This window comes from Sciurus vulgaris, assembly GCF_902686455.1.
Source record: "Sciurus vulgaris genome assembly, chromosome: 2".
NCBI lineage: Eukaryota > Metazoa > Chordata > Mammalia > Rodentia > Sciuridae > Sciurus > Sciurus vulgaris.
Window position 1 is genome coordinate 154,131,757 of NC_136462.1, and position 25,960 is coordinate 154,157,716.

The window sequence follows — 25,960 nt, forward strand, 5'->3', positions numbered from 1 at the left end:
GTGTCTGGCTCTGGGAGGTGGGTAACTGAGTATCAGAGAACACATTTCAGCTTTGGAAATGTCCTTTTATTCCAGGAAAAGGAAGCATGAGCACAAACTGAATAAAATACACACTGGAGTCATAAAAGTCAGTTACTCAGCCTTTTACTCTCAGCACCCTTGTGAGTGCAGGACAATACATAATATAGCCTTTGAAAGAGTATTTTTTTAAAACAAATTTGATACCATATTTTGCCACATAATCATCACTACCACATTTATGTATATTCATGAGTATTCCATGCATCCCAAATTTGCATCAAAGGTAATTTAGTCATAAATGATTTTAAAGTAATACTGGCACGGTTTTAAAAAATTGCTTCACATAATGGTCACACCCTTTTTTTTGCAAAAAACAAAAAAAAAATTGGCATGAAATCTGCAACAATTATGTGGTAAAATGTGATACTTTTATTCTTGGATTCCTTAAGCAGATTCCTTACATGAACCAAGCACATGTGCATTGGTGGGGGGTGGGGAGGGTAGCTATGCTCATGGGTAATGGGCCTTCCTAAAATTGTTTCCTGTAGGGGCTCAAAGTCTTTGTGATCAGTCAGTGTGGAATATTGGTTTGCCATTAAAGCCTCCTTGGCTTGGGACTGGGGATGTAGTTCAGAGGTAGAGCAGTTGCCTAGGATGTACAAGGCCCTGGGTTTCATCCCCAGCACTGGACAAAGCAAAACAACAATAAAGCAAAAAGCAAAAACCCAAAACCTTAAGGCATACTTTTCCATAATTTACCTTTACAACAATGTGCCTAAATTGTGTGTCCTTTGTTCACATATCTTTCCACCCCTCACCTCATCAGGTCTTCTGCTGTGATTACTATCCTGGAGGTGGCTTCAAACTTTCCTTGTCTAATCATTTAGCAAGTCTTCACTGAGTGCTTTTGTGTCTGTCAGGACAGGATAGATAAAGTTATAATAACAAACAATCCCAAATTCCTGGTAGAGGGGTCACTTTTGACTGAATAGTCAAAGAAGGCCTCTCTGAAAAGGAGGTAGAAAGCTCCCCACGGATTTCATTTAGACTGAGGTCTAATTGTCAAGAGGAATAGTTTGCCCTGGGAACAGAAAAAGAGTGCCTGTAGCTGGTACCTGGGAGTGAGAGGGACACAGGAGGAGTGTTCCGAGAAACAGGTTTAGCCTGAAGATCTGAGATTGACAGTAACTCCCTGGCTACTTGGGTGACTTGGGAGCAACTGGGCCCTTGCTCTTTGCTTTGCATTTGTTTCTCAAATTTCAGTTTTATCCCAGATCAAATTCACCAAGCCTGGTAATACTGTGTTCGAATTGACTTTTTCAAGCAGCAGTGGTGACATTTGTTAATCTGCTGCAGCTCCCAATGGAACTGGCCTGCTTGTGCCCCTACCTCACAGCCCTTAGGCCCATCAGAGCTTCACAGCTGTGGATCCTGTGCTTCTTTCCCTCACAGGGCTGAGCTCTGGGCCTGTGTTGTTTTCTTATTTCTGTTTCCTGGCTGCAGTCTCCATATGACCTACAGGCCAGCAGCATCTTGCTGCTGAGAGCCTTGGCACTGGACCCAGGTAGTAAACCCTATGCAGTTGTGTACAGGGGACTTTTTTGGGGTGCTAGTCAAATAAATAGGCTGCTTTGACTGCTTTAATGTTTATTGACTCAGCTCTATTTGTCTGTGAACAAACTTTTTTTCTGAAAAGGGCCTTGAAGTAGTTTCTTTGGGAGTTATCCTTCCATAAAAGATAAGAAACAGCTGTGGGGTCAGAGGTGCTAACTGGATGCCAACTGTGAGCAGTCCAGTCCTGACATTCCCTGGAGAACTAATCTCCTTCCGTCTGTGTTGCATATGTGCCTGGGCCCTGGGGGTGGGTGGGCCATGGGTTACACTCCTCCTACCCCTAGCTGGATGCTGCAATCTTCAGCAGTCTGTGAACTGGATTCCATGGGCCCCTGAGATGTGTGGTTAAATGTAAACCATGTGGAATGTTTGGACTGTAGTCAATGTTAAAACCAAGGGCAACTTCAGTTCCATGGCAAAGAAGTAGCCCTGGGCCAGAGACAAATTTATTAATAAATTTGTCAAATTTATTCACGAAGTGACAAAGTGTTTATTATTCTCTCTAAGAATAAGCAGACTTGGTCCAAAATGGTTTGCTGATCTTAACCAGGCTTGGAACCAGGTGGCTCTTTCCATTTGCTTTTTGAGTGAAAAGTGTACATGCAAGTTATCTGTAATTGCAGCAAGTCCTTGAAGGACTCTGGTTAATCATCTTCCTGGTAATTTTAGGTGTTTGCATGAGATTTTCTTCCTGTCCTCCCACTCTTGCTTCTGGCTGTCCTACCAGCAGACATAAGCATGATGGAGCACGTGTGTGCACATGCACACACACACATGCACACACAGATGCGCACGCTTAGTCACTGAAATGAAGTGCTTTCCTGCCCCTGTCCTGTGCAGTGGTACCAAAGGAGCCTCAGAATAGCCACAACCTTCCTGGGTTCAAAGATCAACTTCCAAAGTCATAGTGTCTTCCTTCCTTCCTTCCTTCCTTCCTTCCTTTCTTCTTGTGGTGCTGGGGATGGAACTCTGGACCTTGTACTTGCCAGGCAAGCACTTGTGCCACCACTGAGCTTCTAGCCCCAGTTTTCAGGCCCTTTAAAGCAACCCCATGACACTGTACTTTCCATAGGTTGGGATGTTGGTGCAAGGCAGTTTCCTGGTTCAGGAAGCTTAAAAGTCTGCATGCTAACAGGCCCCTTGAACAGTGACGGGAGGAAGAAATTCCCTCACTCTTACCCCTTACTTCGACCTCAGGCACAGCGGATGACTGTCAGTACCAGCAGGTTCACCCTGGGATAGGCACAGTAAACTTTGCCCTGGGGGAATTTGCAGCCTGATTTTCCTCTGGTTCTCATGAGACCCAGAGTCTACAGAAAAAGGCAAATTCTGGTTTAGAGCCATCCTCTGTTGGTTTGATGAATTTGTGAAATCACATAGTCAACTAGGGAACAATTTTGCCATCTGTAAAATGGGGGTAATAATTATAACCAATATGACTACAGCATTGGCACAAGGAGATGGAGGAATGCATTGAAGTGTAAATACTAACTAGGAGTGGTGGTACATGCCTGTAATCCCAGCTACTTGGGAGGCTGAGGCAGGAGGATCAAAAGTTTGAGGCTAGCCTCAGTAACTTAGGGAGACCATGTCTCAAAATAAAAAATACAAAAGGCCAGGGATATAGCTCAGTGTTAAAACACCCCTTGGTTCAATCTCTAGCACCAACCCCCACCCCTGAAAATAAAACAAAACAAGAAAAAACAAACAAAAACAAGCCAACAAAACCATCAAGTAAAAAGAATGATGATTATGATAGTAGCCACTATTTATTGTGTACTTACTAAGTTCCAGTTCTATTTTAAACACCATAACTGCCTTATTTTAAAGACCACAATTTGATTAGAAAAGAATAATACTGCTAATTATTATTATTACTTCCAATATTTTATCACAAAAAAATTGGAAAAGTGCACATACCATCTGCCCACCACCTAGATTTTACAGTTTTGACATGTGTGGTCCATCTATTCATCTTTCTAAGTAAGTTCCAGACATCAGTGTACTTTTCACAAGAACTCCATCATGCACATGATTAACTGAGGACATTATGTTTTTATTTTTCTCTTTTGATGTGAAATTTACCTGCAATGAAATGTATAAGTGTATATTTGTTGCATTTTGACCCATGCATACACCTGTGGAACTCAAACTTGTATTTTAAGAGACAGAACAATCATTGCTTCAGAAAGTTCTTGTGTCCCTTCTCAGTTAATCACCACCCCTCCCCCAGCAATGAACTTTCAGTCTGATTTTTTTTTTTCTGAATGGATATCTTTTTAATCCAAACTTTCAGAAAAGGAGACAGAGTCAGCTGAAATTGTTTGACTAGGTGCAACTGCCTGGTGGGGGAAGCTGTGACTTGATTCCAAGTCAGCAAGTTCAGAGCCATGAACCCACATCACATGCTACAGGCCATGTCAGCAGACCTGGATGGGGCCCGATCCATCCTAAGATGAAGCCCTTCAAAATGGGCAATGTCAGCATCCTCTGTCTGGGACTTTGCTTATGGGGGATGGTAGGGATGGTCAGTAACGTGTTTCCTTCCTTAGGTGCCCAGGGCCTCTCACTCCTGGATCTGCTAAATTCTTTAGACAGGCTCGTTTCTGAAGAATTACTGTCATGCTTCTCATGTCATGAACCAACAGCTCATTCCCCCCAAACTGTGGGGCTCAGCCTTTAACAACACCTACGTGCTGAGAATTCACCAGAATCTCCACCATTGCGTATATGCAGGCAGACACACACACACACACACACACACACCCCTAACACATGCACTTTAAAAAATTTTTTGTTATTGGGGGTTGAACCCAGGAGTGCTCTACCACCAAGCTACATCCCTGGCCTTTTTTATTTATATATTTTATTTTTTAATTTAAAAAAATATTTATTTTTAAATTTTTTTACAGACTGCCTTTTGATTCATTGTACACCAATGGGGTACATCATTTCATTTCTATGGTTATACACGATGTAGATTCATACCATTCGTGTAATCATACATGTACATAGGATAATGATGTCTGTCTCATTCCACAATTTTTCATATCTCCCCTCCCTCTCATTTCCTTCTACATAATCTAAAGTTCCCTTTAAGACATGATCTGGCTAAGTTACAGAGGATCTTGTTAAATTACTGAGGCTGGCTTCAAACTTGCAATCCTCTTGCCTCCGCCTCCCAAGTCTCTGGGATTTCAGGTCTGAGCTACCATGCCTGGCTACATACACATCTTTTAAACTTGTTTCCACAGCACTGGTACAGCTCTGCTTCATGCTTTGTGATGGCTGTGTCACACCTCTTGATAGACATGCCCTGGGTTACTTAACCATTGCCTGTGGTGTATGTTGTTTTGCATACTGGCATCTAAACTCTACTTCACTTGGCCAGAGGCCTTTCCTGTGGCCAAATGGTAGGGAGTTCTGGGGGGATTCACTTTAACAACTTGGAGGGGGTGCCAGTATCCCAAAGCCATGAGTAGCAGCAGCAGAAACCAATTCCTGGACATATCCTACCAGAGGGCCATGAGACTGGGACTCAGCTTGGGATTATCTGTGCCCACTTCCCAGGAAGAGGGACATGTGTGACTTGAGGTTGAACCCAGCCCTTTTCTAATTTTCTTTTGCCCAAAGCCATCTCCCCTAGGGACCTAGCAGGCCCTTTGGCACAGGGTCCCTGGAGGCCACTAGGCCAGGTATAGATAATTTGCATGTTCCTTGAGGCAGGGTGACAAGGGAGCACTTTAGGTAGCTGCTTCTTACCATCCACATGTACCTCTTTTAGAAGATAGTCCTTCTCATCTTAGTTCAGATGCACAGATTGTACAGACTCTTGAGAGTAGACACGCAGAAAAACTCAAGTGCTTTTTCTTTAGCAAGATGATATTGATCTTGGGGAGACTGATGAGGCTTCAGATCTACTACCTGTCTGGGGTGTAGGCCAGGGATTTCCAAGCTGGAGTGACAAAGGCCCTCAAGAGCTGACTGAGGCCTTGAAGCTGGTCTCACATCTGCTCAGCCTGTGGGGTGTGACCTGAAATAGGAGAGGGCAGGTTGTGAGTGCCAGAGTGAGTGTTTACCAAGTCAGAGCCAGTGTTCTTTCATCTGAGGCTCTGGATAGAGGATTTGAAATTGAACTTGAGGCCAAATGAGAGTGTTTTAATTAAGCCATAAAACCAGGTTTTATCTCTGACCATCCTGTGGCTTTGGGGCCATCCCTCTGGGCCTCAGCATCCTCATCTGTAAAAGCAGAGATTAGATAACTCCAGGCACTGTTTAACACTGATGAACTTGAACCAGGAAGGAGGGTTCTAATCAGCATTGCGAAACATAGTGGAGCATTGTGGGCTCCCTGTGTGTGCTGGGAAGGACAGCATCATGTGCCTGCACTGTGGCTGAGTGATTTCCATAGGACTGATTTCCTGGGGTTCCATTCTGGGCCTTTTTCTTGGGTGGGAGTTGGGTTCAGTAAGAAAGCCCTATCCAGAGGAGCAGAGGGGATGTCAGGCCTCCCCTGACTCTGCCTGCCACAAACCCCTCAGTGGGTACAGAGGGCAATGACTTTATCTTTGGGAGGAACATTGGACATCATCAAGAATTCACATAGCTAGTGCCTAATGTGGAGGGCCCACAGGGAAGCACAAGATGGGACCTGTTGTATGTGGCACCCTTCTATTTGGGGGAGAGGGAACTGCTATAAACCATGAGCGGCAGCCTGGTGGGGATGGGGTGGGGAACCTTTATGCTGGAGCTGCCTCCCTAACCTCTGTCCAGGGTGTCTTAGCATAGTCACTTAGGAAGGTCACAGAAGTGGCTGGTATCAGTGGATTCAAGTGGCAGGAAACAGGAAGTCATATTGTACACAACACCCGGTTGGAGAAGGCTTCCAGGAGGGTTGAGTTTTGAGAGGCAGAGGAGGGAAGCATGAGGATGAAGGCAGGAGGGGCCGTGAGAGGTAAGCATGTTGCAGGGTGGGTCTTCACCAAGGTACCTGGTGCCTGGTGACTGCTCTGTCCCCTGGCTATGTGTAACCCAGAGCAAATCACCTCTCTGACCCTCATTTTTCTTATCTGCACAATGGAATCATGCTTCTCCTTCCCTGCCTGCTAAGCATTGCCTGGGCCACATGGGATGAAAGCCCAGACCTATGTCTGGACAGGAAGGGTCTATGTTTGCTGTAGATTGGGGTCAATTGAAGGCAGGTTAGCAGAGGATTTCAGAAGAGCAGGCTGTGGATGTATGTGTCTGCTAGGCTCAGGAGTGAGTGGGTGAGGACACACAGTGTGATTCCACCTTGAATGCAATAGTGAAAGGCAGCCCCCTCCCTCCACATGCCTGCCACCTCTTCCTTATCACCCCCTGTTACTTGCTTTAGAGAATAAACTCCTTTATTAAAACATTGGGGCAGTCGAGGGAGGTTCATTAACTGACTGAGGTTGATGCGTGCAGTGAGATGGAATGGGTGAAACAACCCTCTCCCAGGGCAGAGTTGGTGTATTCAGGGGACCCCAGTGTGGGGAGAGAGGCCAGTGCCTCCTGGACCATAGGTGATGTTCAGGCCTGGGTTCCCCATCTAAGAGGAGGTGGCACCCTGGTGGACATCTGAATAACTCCATTTGAGAAGGTTGATCTGGAATCTGCATGCTGGCAGTGGGAATCTAATAGAAACTCTGTTACTTGTTACGCACAAGTTTTTAAGTCAGCATCTACCTTGCCTTTAAGATTTTGGCTCCAGATGTTGAAGCTGGGAAATGGTTTTTATCTTTCTATATGTGACCACTGTTCTGTTCTTTCTATATATGACCACTGTTTCAGGGCACTCTTAAGGTCCTCAGAATTTCATATTTTGGAATAGCTGCATCTTCAGACTGCAGCAGCAATGACTTCATATCTGGATGTTTCAAGAAACCTTGATGAGGACATTTCTGAGAATTCTCTGGGGGCAAAACCTGGCAGAGGTTTAATTCCAGGACATATACGTGCTTCCCTGAGAGCTGGTGCCCCCTCCTGTGAATCCCCTTTTTGCCATGTAGTAGCTGGTGGGGAGGGAAGAGGTTGTGGGAGGAGGAGGGGCGCTGGCTCCTGGAGAGGGGGTAGGGAGGGCTCTGGTGTAGGAGGGGAGTGATGCCTGGGGCTTGAGGAGTCTGTGAGTAGGAGGCCAGGGCTTTGTTGTTGCATTTTGTGTTTTTTCCTCCTGTTTTTGCAGGCTCTTGACCATTGGGTTAGTCTGACTTACAGCTTTGTTATAGGCTGTGGCTGTGATGTCCTGAGGCCAGTAGGCATGGGATCTCCAACAGAACAGCACGGAAGAAAAGAAGATTTTGTGAGCCTGGGGCAGTGGCACAAACCTACAATCCCAGAAGGGAGGAGAAGGTTGAAAATTTTACCCTTCTACATTGCCTTGAAAATGCGAATTGCCCTGGTTCATCTCCCTATACCTTCCCACAGGGGTTGAATCTTTATTCTCTTGCCCTCTTCATTTCCTCCTCCCATGCTAGGGGAAGCACAGCACTCAGAGCACTCAGAAGGATGGGGATGGACTGTGTGTGGGTGTCCCCGCTCATTCCTCCTAAAGTCACCCACCCTCACCCTACTGCCTTAGGGTGCTGCCCTTCTCCCCATCTATGGGGTGAGAGCTGAAATGGGTGATTCTAGTTCCTATTTCTGACCCAGAAAGCCTCAGGAACTGGGGCGTTTACACAGCTGGAAAAAACAGAATTAGAATTTGAGCTTAGCTTTGGCTGGGGTAATTCACTGAGGAATCTGAGGCTCAGGTCCTGTGGATGGAAGAGGCAAGATGGGGCACTTTATCACTGAGCTACATCCCCAATCCTGTTTATTTTCTATTTTGAGACAGGGCCTCATTAAGTTTGCTGAAGCTGGCCAGGAACTTGTAATCCTCCTGCTTCTGCCTCCCCAGTTTCTGGGAGCTGGGGTTATAGGTTCGTGCCACTGCCCCAGGCTCACAAATTCTTTTCTTCCCTTCTTCCTTTTCCTCTTCGTCTCCTCCTCTTCCTCCTCCTCCTCCTCCTCCTCCTCTTCTTCTTCTTCTTCTTTTTCTGACAATTTTTAAGTTGTTTGTTGGAAATCTTAGATTTTTAAAATTTTTAAGTATTTTTTTAGTTGTAAGTAGACACAATACCTTTATTTTATTTATTTATTTTTATGTGGTGCTGAGGATTGAACAAAGTGCCCCACACATGCTAGACAAGCGCTAACCACTGGGCAACAATCCCACCCCAGAATTCTTAGATTTTGAAAAAACTCACTAATTATTTTGCTATATAAGAGCAAAACTCATAAACATTTAGCATTTTGGTATAAAATTAATACTATGAACAGAAGATGCAAACCAACCAAGATGTAAAAAGTTTTTAACAGTAACACTGTTATTCAGGTGACCAGCCAGCCTAATAGTTTGTTTTCCCTTTGTTGATATTTCCCACAAACCTTTCAATAAGCATTGTTCCTGGTGGTGTATACAAGGGCTGTGTGCAGACAATGTGCTTTCTTGCTAATAGGGTGATTATCCTCCAGATGGCTGGGGCAGTGGAGGACAAACAGACACTCATAAATCCCAGAAGGGGCTCATCGGTGCCAGAAAGCTCCGGGACCATTGTGAAGGTCTGGACAGAGCTTGAGTGTAGGAAGTAGGAAAAAGTGGGGCTGAAGGTTGTAAAGTCCTGAAAACTGGATGGGGCTGCAGGTGTAGGTTGTGACCCTTATCATGGGAGAAGGAAGTGAAGGGGAGCTTGGGAATGAAGATGCAGCCACTGGAGGAGAGGAAAGGGAGATGAGCGAGGGTGTCCCCACATCCCTGTGTGCTGGGCACTGGTTGTGCTGCTTGCTTGGAGGACCAGAGAGCACAGGGTGCTAGGAGAAGGGGACAGCTTGGGTATTGGCTGCTTCTCAGAAGAGTGGCCACTCGCTTCACCTTCATTTCTTTTCCTGATTCTCCTGTGGCTGTACATACCTCATTAGAATGTTGTTACAGACCTCGCTGGCAGAAGGAGGTTTGGGAATCTGCCTTTGAAAATGCACCTCTGTTAATGAAGTTGGGAAATGTATCTGTTCAGATGCAGAAAGCAGATTTACTGGGACTCTTTTAAGCAGAAAGGGAGTTTCCACAGGGGGCTTACCAAATCACTGAAGAGGGAGGAGCAGCTCTGGGGTGGACATTCAGCCCTCACCTGTGGCACAATCCCAAAGTAACTCAGGCAGACTCCAGGGGTTGGGAAACCACCACTGTTGCCAGGTCAGCTACCTCTCACCACCCGAGTACTCCTGAAAAACCCAGCAAACAGCAGTGTGCCTTGCAGCCTCTCCGGTGTGCAGTTCTTATTTATCTACAGAGACCTCATGTGCAAAGATGTCTCAAGGGAAGGATCCCCCCTGGGGAGGCTGGAGTAGATGCTGTGGAGAAACAGGTGAAGACCAGTCAGGTGCAGCCCAGTGTGGGAGGGGACCTGATTCTGGTAATGGGGTGGGGTGTTGATTGTTATAGGATAAGGAGCCGACCTGTTGCTTCCCAGATCCCAGGCCACAGGCATGGCCTTGCTGATCCCTCCACTTCATGCAGGTGAACAAACTCTCAGATTGATTCCCATTGTGCCAAGGCCTTTGGTTGCCACAGCTGCTTAAGGTCTGCTGCAACTAACAGGCTCTGATCTTGACCCCTAACTTATTTATTCCACCCAAGGCAGGCTCATCTGGATGTAGATTCATGGCAGGCCAACCCCTTTTCAAAAGAACCGTCTTCTATTTTGACAATATAAACTCATTAGTTTTCTGGTAGTTGAAACTAAATCGTGATTGTTTTCTAGCCTTGGAATTTGTGTGAGGTTTTTAGCATGTTTTCACTGTTGCAAATAGGGATGCTTATGTGAAATTGCAGAGGCTCACATACTACTTCTGAAGTGCTACATGGCCTCTTGTGGGTTCCAGCAGAGACGAGATGCATGAACATGTGCAGTGGCCCTGGTATCAAGGGCTGTTCAGGGAAAATATGTGAGCAAGCTCCCTGCCATTGACCCCATGCCCAGGAAGGAAGTGGAGTCTGGAGCTTATACAGAACTTAACTCCATCTGAAGCTCAGTGTCAGAGAGACTGTGGCCTCAAAAGGGAAGTGATATGGCTTGAAATAAAAAAGAAGCAAGCATTTGCTCTTCTCTTTCTTTCAAAGTTACAATTTAAGCTTTCGTTAGCAATTACTTATTATCAAATGAATAATAAGAGGAATGAAATAAATAAATGACTAGCAATTATTGTTTCATGAAGGAAAGTTTATGTGAACTTTAAGGACATTCTCAAGGGGTGGGGTAGGTGGGTATCACAGGAAGATTTTTGGGTGTGGCTGCTAAGAAAGATGAGAAGGCTGCCCCTGGCAAGGCAAGTTTAGTTAGTGGTTCCAAGTCTTATGGGGTTGGTGGCATCAAGTGCTCCTCAGAGTGATTGTGTATACAGCGTCCCAACACCTCATTCACATGAGTCATATTCAGGGTTTGAAATCAGCTGTAGGTGGAAAATTTACTCTGGTAAATGTTTATACTCTGGTATAAACAGCAAATTCTACAAATCAGGGCTTTTATTTTTAGTTGTTAAGTTCTCCAACCTGCTACCAACTCAGGTCCCAGGCAGTTACAGCAGGCTTGGTGCCCTTTAAATGTTACCTGCTGACTGTGTCACCCTCCTGCTGACTTTCCCCCCAGGTATTAATTTGCAATGTTCTATGGACTCACAGAAAAGCCTAGAAATAGAATGACTCCTAATTTGCACTTGGTCTGGAACTTTCTATGTGAACTCATCAGCTTCCCTGTGTTTTGCCATTGCTGCTGCAGACAAATGAACTTGTATAGGGCAATCTTGAGAGACAGATGGCACAGGGGACATGTAAACCGGGAGTGGGACCTGAAAAACCACCCAGTGGCTTTTTTTTTTTTTTTTTTTCTTTTTAACCAAAGGAAAAGTGAATGCTTTTAGGAAGTTAAAACCTACATCCTCTTCCAAATCCCACTAGTGAAAGGACTTAATTATGTGGATTGGGAGGTAAACAAGTCTGTCCAGCCAGTAGGTGAATGTTCTGCCAGGGCCTAGCTGTTTTTAGGGCTGTTTTCCAGGCTTGGAGTCCACCAGGGTGTGCTTGTCCAGGGCCATGAGCCTGCAGGAGCCCCTGGGGTTCTTAATGTTTTGGCACTTGGTTTTCTCAGTGAAGTGAGTGTGTTTTGTGGCTGGAAGGGAAATAACTTCTTTTCCGGAGACAAGGTTCTGGCCAAGGCCAACTGCTGAGAGGTCCAAGAGGAAATCAGGCATTAATGGGGTCCGCTGGTTACTTCTATTTGACAAGGTGTCCTAATGGTCAACTGCATACTGACTCTGGTCATGGAAGAAAAAAACTTAGGATGTGAGATTTGACCTGGACATGTCTGGGGAGACACCGTGAAGTAGGGGATCTCGAATATGGAGCCACCCCTACTCTCTCCCCTGTTCTGCATTCCTCATGGGAGAAAGGCTCAATTTAATATTTATGGATAAGAGCAGGTTTTTAGCACTTCTCTTGGTAATTTCCTTCTCCCCCTCCTCTTCCTCCTCCTTTTACTGGGGATTGAACTCAGGGGCACTTAACCACTGAGACACAGCCCATTTTTGTATTTTATTTGGAGACAAGGTCTCACTGAGTTGCTTAGGGCCTTGCTAACTTAAGGCTGGCTTTGAATTTGAGATTCTCCTGCCTCAGCCTCCTGAGCTGCTGGGATTACAGATGTGTGCCACTGAGCCTGGTGGTAATTTCCTTCTTAAACAGGAGTCAGTCTTAGGTGCAGAGCCTTTGGTTCCTTTCTTTGTTAGGGTTGGGGATGGGAACTGAATTCAGGGCCTTGTGTGGCATATTCTAAGCACATACTTCACTACTAAGCTGTACCCCCCAGTCTGGTTCATTCTTAAATTTATATTAAAAAAGTAAACTAACCCAAGGAAAAATGGTACATTTAAATAACAAGAGTATTGGCTGATGGTAAAAAATCATGACTCTAGGGAAGCTTGGGAAACAAAAACAAGTGTTCTAATGTTGAAGCTTATGAGAAGAACTGGGTGTGAGACGGGACTCCAAGGGGAGTCTAGACCTGGAATCCTACTCTGACCCATTCGATTGGCAGCCTTGAGAAAGTGGCTTAACTTCTCTGTGTCTCAGTTTCCTCATCTGGAAAATGGAGGGAAATGAGACCTCAGTGCCCATAGGCTGGTCGACAGTTGAATGGTGCTATTGTTTGGATTTTAATGCCTCCTGAAGACCCATGTGTTAAAGGCTTGGTCACCAACCTGCTGGGCTATGGGGAGGTGGTGGAACCTTTAGGAGGTGGTGCCCACTGGAACGAAGCTAGGTCACTGTAGGCACATCCTTGAAGGCTTGGTGCCCTTTAAATGGGACTCCAGCCCCCTCCTGTCTCTCTCTTTTGCTTCCTGGTTGCCATAGTAGAGGAGCCTCCTAGAGCACATACTGTGCCATATGAACTATGCTGCCACAGGCCCAAAGCAACAAGGATAAGTGACCATGGACTAAAATCTCTGAAACTGTGAACCAAATAAAATAAACGTTTTACTTTATCAAGTTGATTATTTTAGGCATTTTGTCACGGGGATGAAAAGCTTTGCTTTTGTGTGAACTATTTGGAACAGTCACTCCATAGCTGTTACTGTTTGTCATTTCAAGAGAAGGAAGTGGAATTGGGGGTGGAGGTAAAGGAAGGCCAGAGGAGGGAATTGGGGAGGGAACCAGCCCCTGGAGACTGAGGAAGTAGGAGATAGTGTGCCTGATGGTAGCCTGGGGAAAAGGTTCCCTCTGCTCACAGTGGGAGGTGAGTATGACTGGAGAAGGTGGGGTGATGCACAGCAGGTGGTACATGGGTTGCTCAGAAAGTGCACAGTGGGCCTGCCTTCCCTCTGGCCTCTCAGAGTCCCAGGCCCCAGCTGAGAGCCTGAACGCTAGAGCTGGCAGCAGCTCTGACTGTGGGTCACTCTGTATCCTTCTCAGAACCACTCCTGCTGTTAGTACCTGCCGCCAGGGCACAGAGCAGTTGGACTGCAAGGCACCTGCACATGCTTGTGTCACACTTACTCTGAGTGAGAGACATGGATTGTACAAAGCAAACTGTTCTCCTTCCAGGGGAAGAGGCATTTGAGGTGCCCAGCTCTGTTAGGAATCATCAGTGCTCACTACCTTTTTTCTCCCATTTCATAGTCTCTCATTTTCTGCAGTGATTATGCCATGTATAGGGCATCTTTAAAGACCCCTGGGATGGGGCTGGGGGTACTGCTCAGTAGTAGAGCAACTGACTAGCAGCTCAAGTTCTGAGTTCGATTCCCAGCATGGTAAAAAAACCAAAAACAAACAAAAACAAACAAAGAATCCCCAAACCAAACCAAATAAAACAAAAACCTTAAAGGTGCCTGAGACTTCATATTTGTGCCTTACAAGCACCATTTGTAGTAGGCCCTGTTGTCAGGCCATCTTGAAGATAAGATAGACAAGCCTCCAGGGGTATAGAGAACTGGAGGAAGACATCTCTGGGAAACTCTCTGAGTTCAGTATTTTCCATAGAGTACACCAAAACCTTAGGGAAAAGAACTGTGTACAGTGGTAGACACTGGTGTAGTCCCAACTACTTGAGGTTGAGGTAGGAGGATCACTTGAACCCAGGAGTTGGAGATCAGCCTGGGCAACAGATTGAGACCCTGACTCAAAAACAAAGCACTAACAAACAAAAGAACCCAAACAAAAAGAAAACACATCTATTTTCTACAAGGAATTCAGAAAACATACTGCTTGAGAGACTGGTTGACCACTGGCAACTGGGCTCTTATTTCCTGGGAACCCCAATGTGTCTTGGGTCTTGCTTGGCATATAGCAGCTTGGGGACTTTTTTTGTGTTTAAGTGCAGTTTCTGCTCTATATTTTCACAGCAGCTTCTCTTTACTAAAGGTTAGGGTCACAAAAACAAATAATAATGTGTGAGGAGTTTCATATTTGGTTCATGAGCCTATTCAGCTCTTTTCCAGGGCTTCTATACTTTCAGTGGTAGTAATTAGCAGAGTGAGCCAGTTTCATCACCATTAACTCATATTTAGTGGCTATGGAATGTCAGGGTCAGAGGCATCTGCTCCTCAGGCCTGATTCCAGGAGTTGTGATTCAGAAGACACTTCTGCCTGCCCAGAGAGAAGAGGTCTGCCTTGCTATGTTCCCCGTCTCTAAAGCCCATCCTTTCTTTTCTAACCCCCTCTATCTTCCACAAACAGTATACTGAAGAAAATATGAAGTTCTAGAGGCAGTATAGGAATGTCAAGTTCTGCATCTAGACATGGAATTGACCTCTCCGCTTCAGCACAGGGGTGGAGAGGACTGAAGTCATTATGCCTGTGAAACACTTTGTGTCTGTCACAGGTGCCGGAGAATGCAGGGCGAGCTCAGGCTCTCATTTCATGCTCACCTCCTGTGCTCATTAGTTCAACAAATGTTCATTAAACATCTTTTATGCACAAGGCTTAATTATAGATGCTGGGAAGACAGCAATAAATGAAACAGAAATCTCTGCCCAAGTAGACCTTGTACTCCAGAGGGACAATAAAGAAGATAAGTCTGTCAACTAGTGTTTATTTCATGAATATTGAGAGCCAGAGTAATTGTAGGAAATGAACAAATTATGCACCCTCAATTTCTCTCTCTCTTTCTCTCTTACTAGGGATTGAACCCAGGGATGCTTTAGCATTGAGCTACAGCCCCAGTTTTTTTTGTTTTTTATTCTGAGACAAGGTTTCACTAAGTTGCTTAGGGTCTTGTTAAATTGCTGAGGCTGGCTTTGAACTTGTGATTCTCTGGCCCTCCTGAGCTGCTGGGTTTACAGGCATGTACCAACAAACTTAGCTCTCAAAAACAACATGCAGGGACAACTTTCCTTTCTTCCTTAGGCTGGTATTAGAAAATGGCTAGGAGAGAAAGGTATTTTCAAATATTAACTGTGAAGAAACAGCTTTGATTGGAAGATGTATGAAAAACAAACACCAGTACATTTCTTCCTCTCTTTTCTGTTTCCAGCTGTTTCCTGTTTGGGGCTAATATTAGATTCTGAGGCTGGGGAGCAGAGGGTGCATTTATAGACTGAGTTCATACAGGTGTCATGTTGGTGACAGATACTTGCAGACAGATATTGTATCTTTAATATTGAACACAAATTATTCCCAGTTGATGTTATAAGTTGTCTGTAGAAAGTTCCCCGAAGGCCAGTCAGAAAAATGTTAATGGGGTTAAGTACCAGGAATACAAGGCCAGATTGGTACATTTGTATACATCATTTGCATAGGTCTATACTAAAACCTGGGTCCTGAGTAGTCTACATTGCAGAGAAACTTTCATGTCCTGCTCAGTACATGACCAAGTGTTATATTACTCCTTGAACTTAAAACTCATTTTACTGGGATCATTTCTAAGAAAACTGCATGTTGCAGAACCTTGGAAAGTGCACTGGTGCAAGATTGAATATTCTGCAAACAAAGAAACAAAGAGGAAGTTGGGGTTTCCGGAAAGTGGAGGCTTAAAGCTCTCCTGAGTGGCTGTTTTTTTTTTTTGTTTTGTTTTTTTTTTTTTTTTTTTTTTTTTTTCATGGTGTTAGGGATAGAACCCAGGTCTTTGCACATACTAGGCAAGTGCTGCACTCTGAACTACACCCCCCAGTCATGCATTATTTTTTGACATGGAAGCAGTAGCATTTTGGTTTGTGGAAGAATTTGAGAATTCACAAATATTTAAAAACATGCTTTTGAACAGTTTCAGAGTACTTGAAACATCAGAATCACTTGAACAGCATTTATTTTTCAAGACCTAGGTTTGCACCAGGCCCCTGGGTGCATATGGAGGTCTTCAATCTCCCAAGGAACACAAAGGTCCATGTTGAGGCCTCACCAGATCCTGCTCCAGCTCCTTGGTGCATACCGAAGCCACTAGTCCTCCAGAGAACACATGGTCAGCCTCAGCCTGGTTTCTAGGTCCTCCTTTGGGCTATAGTTCAGCTGCCCAGTTTCAGTGGTTGGGTGACTTCTGCCACCCTAGGGAAAACTCACTCATTCCTTTCTGGTTCAATCTTCTTCCCCCCAGCCTGAAAGCTCCCTGTGCTACCCTCAGTGATATCCTTCTCATTTTCTTTGTCCAGTGCCAAACTCCTTGTATGTCCCTTTGTGAGGATGCTTTGAATGGGATTCAAGGTGCTTAGAATGAGATTTTTTAATCTTAGGAAGTCACCAAGTAAGTTAGCTGATTTCAGTCATTTTAGAAAAGATTTCAAAGATTTCTGGGAATTCCCATCTGTTGGGAAAGGTAATGCCTATTGAATATTCAGCAGGGTCCTGGGTGGGTCCTTCTTCTCATTAATACTTGCATGGGTTAAATGAGATGGTGCTCACTCTGACAATTATGTGGCAACTGAGAAATATAAGCTGCCATGCCATTGCATCTATTATAGAAAGTTAACACAAGTCTTTCTATATGAATAGTCCACAGTCCTTCACCTCAAAGTGCTGCTTTAGATTTGTAGAAAAATAGCTGAATTTCGACCTCCATTTCCCCCTACACTGCCCAGAGGCTTCAGCACTCAGAGCTAAGAAAATGGATTCTGCATTGAAAGCTCCTAGTTGCTTTTTTGTGTTGACCATAGTTGATTCTTTAGCACTGTAGGGGGCCATGACAGCCTTCTTTAAGAGTGTTTCTGGGCCTTAGATTCTGTGGATTTTGATCAGGGGGTATTCTTTCATTGGAACTTAGGCAAGGGGCGGGTGGAGTGCCACTGAATGGTGCCTTTGTCCTCCTTTGAAAGCTTTAAGGAGAAAAGATGAAATTCCTCAAGAGGCATTGGAGCCAGGCTGGGCTGGAGTTCCTCAGCCTGGGAGAAGTGCAGGCTGGACTTGGGATTTGTTTCTCATCTGGTCTCCTTAGCAGGATGACATTGGGAGAAAACAAAGGTCTCCTTGAGGTCCCTGCCTGAGATGGGGAACCTTTATTTTCATTTCACTGAGGTTTCCTGGCGGCCTCTCGATGAGCTTCGCCTTTCTTTGGCAGCTCTTTGAACAAAGGGGAATTATACTTATTAGGGGCTTGCGGAGCTCAAGGAGGTCCGTGCTGCCAGGCTCCAGGGTCCCTTTGTAGCAATGCAGAAAACAGGGGTGTGACAAATGGTGGCGAGCCCAAATTCAGAGAGAGGGGTTTCTTCTCATCCTATCTGTGCTAGTACTTCTTATTTTTTAAAAAAAATAACTGAAATTAAAACACGTACAGCAAAAATAGGGAAACGACTGGTTACTGCAATCGCCAAGTTCAAGTTCAGCGAGGTAGAAGCTTAGAACACGGTTAAGGAAACTGAAGGATGTGAACAATAGACCCCAGCTTGCTTCCGCAATTGACTTTGTTTTTCTTCACTTTTCGCTCCATACAGTACAAAGGCGGCAGCTCGCGTGTACTTGGGGTTTTCTCGGAGTTGAGTGTTTTAGATTCTGATGGGCTGGGATGGATCTGCGTGTCACTTATAATCCAATCATCTCTGTCCGGGGAGAGGCAGAGTTCTGATTGGCTGTCCAAACCTCCTGATAGGATCTGGAGGGGTGGGGCACTGATGCCCTTTAGACCAAGGGGTACCCCGCCCATCTCTGCCTCCGGTGCTTATCATTATCTGCCCTCTCTTTCTTTCTGGGCTTCCAGCAGGGTGACCGACCCTGTGTTGCCTTCCCTCCAGACTCTTTGACTTCGCAGCACTGGGAACTCTTCTGTCTAGGCCTGTGTCCGTGACTGGCAAGAGGGTTTCTTGGTGTCTCTGGCCTGTGTTGTTCAGAAAACTGGGGCCTCCTGTTTCCCTACTTTTGGAGGCGAATGTTTTCAGGAGTCTCTGAAATATAATCCGTGCTTCAGATACTTGTGGTCTTCAAGAAATGGTGGTAAAGACAGCCTTATCAACTTCGCAATTTCTCAGTGAATGTACAAATGTTAAAATTATTTCTTTCAGGAAACGAACTTGCTATGTAACTAGTATTTTGGTACCTGCTATCTTTTCTGCACTGGGCTGGATGTATGATGCTTGCCATTTGTGAATTGTTCCAGCCCAAACAAAAGTCCGTTTTTTGGCCCTTCCCTATCTTTGATGGCTTTCTTTTTCCTGTACTACAGAGAACTGCTGGAGACCACCTGCCGCCTGGCCAACACGCTGAAAAGGCATGGAGTCCAACGAGGGGACCGTGTGGCCATCTATATGCCTGTGTCTCCACTGAGTGTGGCAGCAATGCTGGCCTGTGCCAGGATCGGAGCTGTCCACACAGTTGTGTTTGCTGGATTCAGTGCAGAGTCCCTGGCTGGGAGGATCAATGATGGTGAGCACATGGACTGGGGAGGGGAGGAACCTAGGAATCTCCTGGTCCTTGCTCCTATGGGGCCTGGTCATCAAAGAGGAGACCATTAGAGTACAGCTAGAAATAACTGAAAAGTCACACAGCCAAATGACAATGCTACCAGGATACATGGGTGAATGAGCATTTGTTTTGTGAGCTGAGATCTGAGCATGTTTGATTTAGGGAAGAAGGGAGGAGAGAGTTCCAGGTAGAGAAAATGGCCAGATGGTGGCAGGAGTTTTGTGCGGGAGGCCTGGAGGAAGCTGGCCTGGTTGTAGCACAGAAGGGAAAAGTGGGGAAATTGAGATGAGGCTGTGCATGAGGAAGGTACTGCAGGTTGCTAGCTTTCTGTTGTGAAGAACAAAAGGGTGAATCACCTCCAGAGATCTAGAGTCTGGTGAGGGGGCATGCAATATATCTTTAAGGCTTTCTCACTGCATGTGGGTTAGACTCTCCTGGACAGAGCAGAACAATAGTGTCTTCTTGCTATTGCTGTTGTCAAAAGGCTGAGTGTCTGGATCATTGCCCAGTGTGTAGATGTCTGTGCAGTCTGATTCCTGCTCTTCTTACAGAATTCTCTGAGCTGACTTTCTAAAGATCATACCAGTTTCTGGGAACCATTTAGTTCTCCTGTGTTACAGAAGACTTGCCTGTGAGTTGAACAGAGATAAAGGACTGAATTCTTAAACCCTGCTGACCTTCTTTTTTAAAAAAGGTTGGGAAACCCATCCATTCCATTTCATTTCAGGGTTTCTTGTTTACTTTCAACGTCTGATGCTGCCACCTCTTCTCTTCCTTTCTCTAGAACTTTATAGCACCTACTTTGTGCCATGCACTGTTCAAAGCACTTTATCTTCTTTAACTAACTTAATCCTCATAAATTTGTATGAGATTGTACTCTTACTTCCCCCCCCCTCCTTTAAAATTATCACTGTGAGCATTTCAAAGAGTAAAACTCAGTGGCAGTAAGTACATTTGCAGTGTTGTACAACCATCATCACTATCTAGTTAGTCCATTCAAAGTAGGATGAATTGATTGTCTTACAGATCTCATAATCCAATCATTTTATCTCTGAATATTCCTGCATTAACACAGGAGCTTTTGGAGGGACACTTTATATCCAAAACTTTCTCATGGCCCCAACCAGACACGTTATACCTGTTAAGAAGATCTTTCTGAGCTGGGCATGGTGGTGTACTCTTGTAATATCTGCAGTTTTGGAGGCCAAGATAGGAGGATTGCAAGTTGGGCAATTTAATGAGAACTTGTCTCAAAATAAACAGTAAAAAGGACTAGGAATATAGCTCAGTGGTAGTGTCCTGGGTTTATTCTCTAGTACTGCTCTCTGCCAAAAAAAAAAAAAAAAAAAAGGTATTCCCCCTTCCTTCTTCTGTCTAGCCTCCAGCAATCACTTGTTTTTTTTGATTTGCCTATTCTGGATAATACATGGTCTTTTGTGTTTGGCATTTTTTACTAAACCTAAGTTTTTTGAAGTTCAGCCATGCTGTAATATGTATCAGTACTTCTTGTTGTAGTTGATTAATATTCCACTGTATATCACATTTTGTTTATCCACTCAGCAGTTGAGAGACAGTTGAGGTGTTTCCACTTTTTGGATATTGAGAATGAATCTACTATGAATGTTCATATGTAAGAACACCTGCTTTCAATTTTTAGGGTATAGACTTAGTAGTGGAATTGCTGGTTCATATGGGAATTCCATGTTTACTTCATTGAAAAATTACAAAATTGGTTCCCAAAAAAGCTGCACTATTTACATTCCCACCAGTAATATATGAGGGTTCCTCATCAATTCTTGTTAATTTCCATTAAAATATTATAGCTGTCATAGTAATAATGAAGAGGTATCTCATTGTGGTTTTTATTTGCATTTCCCTAATGACTAATACTGTTGAGGATCTTTTTCTGTGCTTTTTGGTCATTGTTATGATTTGGATATAAAGTGTCCCTCCAAAAGCTCCTGTGTTAATGCAGGAATATTCAGAGGTAAAATGATTGGATTATGAGATCTGTAAGACAATCAATTCATCCTACTTTGAATGGACTAACTGGGTGGTGTCCGTAGGCAGGTGGGGTAAGGATGAAGGAGGTGAGTCATTGGTGGTGTACTCTGGAAGGGCTTGTCTCCTCTGTGGGCCCTTCCCTTTTTTCATGGCTTCAGGGCCTTCATGAGTAATCAGTGCTCCTTGACCATGCCTTTCTGCCATGATGTTCTGCCTTCCCTTGGGCCCAGAGTAATGGAGTTGGCTCACCATGAACTAAATATCTGAAACTGTGAGACAAAATGAGCTTTTCTAAGTTGGTCTTGTTGGGTATTTTGGTCACAGTGATACAAAGCTGACCAACACATATTTGTATGTTTCTTTTGGAGAAATGTCTGCTTAAGCCCTTTGCCTGTTTTTTTAATTGGTCATTTGTGCATTTGTTGTTGAATTTTTAAAAAAATATTTTTTGTTGTAGATAGACACAGTACCTTTATTTATTTATTTATTTTTAATGTGGTGTTGAGGATCAAACCCAGGGCCTCACATATGTGAGGCAAGTGCTCTACCACTGAGCTATACCCTTATCCCTGTTGTTGAATTTTAAGAGTTCCATATATATTCTGGAAGCTGAATATTTATTATTTGGTTTTTTTTTTTTTTTATTTTTGTACTGCTAGGGATTGAACCCAGGGATGCTCTACCACTGAGCTATATCCCCAGTTTTTTTTATTTTTTATTTTGAGACAAGGTTTTGCTAAGTTGCCCAGGCTGTCCTTCAATAATCCTTCTGCTTTAGCCTCCTGAGTCACTGGAATTATAGGTGTGCACCAATGAGCCTGGCTGGATGGCGGACTTTTATCAGATACTGTATATGATTTGCATATTTTTCTACCATTCTATAGGTTGTCTTTTTACTCTTTCAGTAGTGTTATTTGGTGCACAGAAGTTCTTAATTTTGATAAAGTAGTTTATCTATTTTTTCTTTTGTTGCTTGTTTTTATGCTGTATTATTTAAAAAATGGAACCATATTGATTTGCTCCTATATTTTCTTCTAAGGGTTTACTAGTTTTCGTTTTTACTTTAGGTCTTTGATTCATTTTGAGGTTTTTTTTTTTACCTCCCCCTCCCCCCACCCCCGCCGCCCCACTGGGGATCAAACCCAGAAGCCCACATGAACTTAGCAGGTGCTTTACTACAAAGCTATATACCAGCCCTCTTAAGTTATTTATTGTATAGTGTATGAGGTCAGGGTCCAATTTCATTCTGGATATCCAGTGGTTCTGGCACCTATTGAATGGCACCCTTTGTAGGGTTGGGGATGGAAACCAGGGCCTTGTGCATGTGAGGCAAGTGCTTTACCATTGAGGTGCACCCGCCTTTCTTGAAAATAATTTGACCATATGGGCTTCTTCTGGGCTGTATCTTCTATTCTGTGGTGGTCTGTTCTTAAACCATTTTGATACCATAGCTTTACAGCAAGTTTTGAAATCAGAAAGTGTGAGTCTTTCAACTTTGTACATGTGTTTAAGATTGTTTTGGTTATTCTGGGTTTCTTGCATTTTCATATGAACTTTAGGATCAGCTTTTCCATTTCCATGCAAAAGAATGTTGGGATTTTGATTGGGATTGCATTGAATCTGTAGAAGAATTGGTAAGTACTGCTATACTAACAATATAATCCTAGAACATGGATTTATTTAAATTTAAGTCTTTAAAAATTTCTCCTGTCAGCTGGGTGCAGTGGTGTATACCTATAATTCCAGCTGCTGGGGATGCTGAGGCAGGAGTATCACTAGTTCAAAGCCAGCCTTGGCAACTTAATGAGACCCTGTCTTAAAATAAAAATAAAAGGGACTGGGGATGTAACTCAGTGGTGGAGTATCTCTGGATTCAATCTGTAGTACTGAAAAAAAAATTTTTTTCTTCTAACAATGTTTTGTAGAGTTTAGTGTACAAGTCTTGCCCATTCTTCATTACATTTTCCAAAGAATTTTATTCTTCCTGAAGTTTTCATAAATGGAATTGTTTTCTTAATATCTTTTGCTTATGTAGAGAGACATAAATTATTGTTGTGTGTTGCTTTTGGGTACCACAAAGTTCCTGATTTGTTTCAGCAGGTTTTGTGTGCATGTGTTTATTTCTTAGGATTTTCCACACACTGGACCATGTCATCTGGGAATACAGAATAGTTTTACTTCTTTCTTTCCACTTTGGATGTTTTTTATTCATTTTTCTATCTAGTGCTACTGTTACAAAGTTGAATAGCAGTGGGGAAAACAGCATCCTGGACTCATCCTGATCCTGAAGGAGAACTTTGGTTTGGTCTTTGATGTTGAGTGTGATGCTATCTATGGATTTTCATAGATGCTTTTTATCAGGTTAAATAGGTTCCTTCTCATTCCTAGTTTGTTGAGTGGGTTTTTTTTTTTTTTTTAATCATGAAAGAGTATTTAATTTTTTCAAGTGCTTTTTTGGCTTTTCCTTCACTCTGTCAGTGTGTTGCATTGCACTGATTGATTTGTGCATTTTGACCACCTTTGCTTTCTGGGGGCAAAATCCCATTTGATCATGGGGCATAATCCTGTCAATGGTATTGAATTGAGGGGTTTTGCATAATTTTTCGTAAGGGATATTTGTCTTCAGTTTTCTTAAAGTGTCTTTGGAATTGAAGTAATACTGCCCTCATAAAATGGATTTTAAAGGATCACCACCTCTTCAGTTTTTGGAAGAGCTTGAGAAGAATTGGCATTAATTATTCTATAAGTGTTTGGAACAATTCATCAGTGAAATTATCTGGTCCTGGTCTTTTTTTTGGTGGGAGTTTATTATTTCCTTTTTAAAGATGAGGAAACTGCCGGGGGCAGTGGTGCTTGCCTGTAATCCCAGCAGCCTGGGAGGCTGAAGCAGGAGGACTGCAAATTCAAAGCCAGCCTCAGCAAAAGCAAGGTGCTAAGCAACTCAGTGAGATCCTATCTCTAAATAAAATACAAAAAAAAGCTGGGGATGTGGTTCAGTGGTCGAGTGCCTCTGAGTTCAATACCTGGTACTCCCCCCAAAAAGATGAGGAAACTGAGGCACAGAGATTTTAAGTGACATATCCAGAGTCAGAGTCAGGCTTTTCCATCAGAGTTTATTCTTTTAGCATTATACTGGACTATTCCTTTCCTCTCTTGCTGGCATGGGCATGGTTACTAAGTGTGTGTGTGTGTGTGTGTGTGTGTGTGTGTGTGTGTGTTTTATAATACCTTTATTTTATTTATTTGTATGTGGTGCTGAGTGTTAAACCCAGTGCCCCATGCATGCTTGGCCAGTGCTCTACCACTGAACCACAGCCCTAGCCCCACTAAGTGTGTTTTTTAAGATGCTTTGAGAAAAGCCATAACAGTTGACTCTGGAAAACTTTGGAAGACTAGGGATTTAGTACCTGGATGCTGGGGTAGTGCTTAGAACCTCAGGACCCCTAAACCACCAGCATGGGAAAGCAGATACCATACCACCTCTGAAGGCCTTAGCAGGAGACCTCCTATAACTTTCTTCAGGATATTGCCACTAAGAAAAACCTGCCCCAACACCCTCTGATCTCCGTGTCCAGCTCTCCTGGTGTTGAGTTTCTGGGGGCAAGACTGATGAGATAGTGTTTGGGTCCTCTTGGGCCTACAAGTGGCATTCTTGATTATCTTTTCCTGTGTAACAAACTGCACCAAAACTTTGTGCTTAAAACAATAACTGAACATAATAAATTGTGTTATATTTCACAAACTGTGGGGCAAGAATCAGATGGGCATGGTAGGAATGACTTCTCTTTGCTCTATGATTTCCAGACACCAACTAGGTTGACTTTGAATGGTTGGGGGCTGGTCTGGTATCTTTTTCTTTTCATGTGGCTTCTCCATGTGACTGCCTTGGACTTCCTCATAGCACGGCACCCTCAGGCAGTCAGACTTATGACATGGTGGCTCATAGTTCCTGGAGGAAGAACGTGGAAATTGCTAATCATCCTCATGGCCAGGCCTAGAATACACAGAGTATCATTTTTATTATACTACATTGGTCAAACAATTCACTGACCAGTCCAGATACCAGGGGAAGGGACCTAGGTTATCTTTCTCCATAAAACTAGATCAAAGAATCTGTTGCCATCTTTAGTCTGCCACTGGGAGGACTGGGTGTTTTGTGAGTGTGTCTACCAGGGTCTTGCCATGAACCAGGCAGCCATCTCAGTTGATATGCATGATTCCAGTGTTCTAGTTCCCTGATCTGGCTTCCAGGCTGTCACCATTCTTCTTTAATCTTCTCTCTTGCTTATTGCTGGCTTTGAATATAAAGGGGGCCAAGAGCCAGGGATGTGGGTGGTTCTAGAAGCAAAGAATGGCTCAGGGCTGACAGCAAGGAAATGGAGATCTTGGCCCTGCAGTCCCATGGAACTCAGTTCTGCCAATAGCCAGTTGGGCCAGGGAGCAGAATTTTCCCCAGAACCTTCAGAGGGGAGCCCAGCCTGCTGATACCTTCATTTTTGCCTTGTGAGACTGTGCCCAGAGCACCTGTCAAGCCTACCTGTTCTGCAGAACTGTGAACTAAAAACAGGTGTCCTAAGCCATCAAGTTTGTGGTCATTTGCCATGGGAGCAATTGAGAACTAACACAGATTTTAAGACCTATTTCAAACCAGGAAGGGACAGTTGAGGCCTCCCAGACAGTGTCACATGGCTCCTACCTGTGTTTCATGCTGTTACTAGCCCTGTCTCCATCAGTCAGCTGTGAATGGATCCAGTGTGTGAGATGACCTTGTCCTGCCCTGATACTCTGACCTTGAGAACAGCTTGTGCAGTGGGGCCCTGGGCAAATGAGAACCCAGGAATGAGGTATGAGTCACAGAGACTTTAGAGGGAGCTGCCACTTCAGCAT

General features: G+C 44.0%; 1 protein-coding gene across 1 annotated transcript in view; it reads left to right on the forward strand.

Annotated features, from left to right (window-relative positions):
- The window catches only part of ACSS1 (acyl-CoA synthetase short chain family member 1), a 60,562-nt gene that overhangs the window by 13,568 nt on the left and 21,034 nt on the right, over positions 1-25,960 (forward strand). Inside the window, exon 3 of the mRNA XM_079123549.1 lies at positions 18,831-19,030. Coding sequence (XP_078979675.1) covers positions 18,831-19,030 — 200 coding nt within the window. The remainder of the gene's footprint in view (positions 1-18,830; positions 19,031-25,960) is intronic.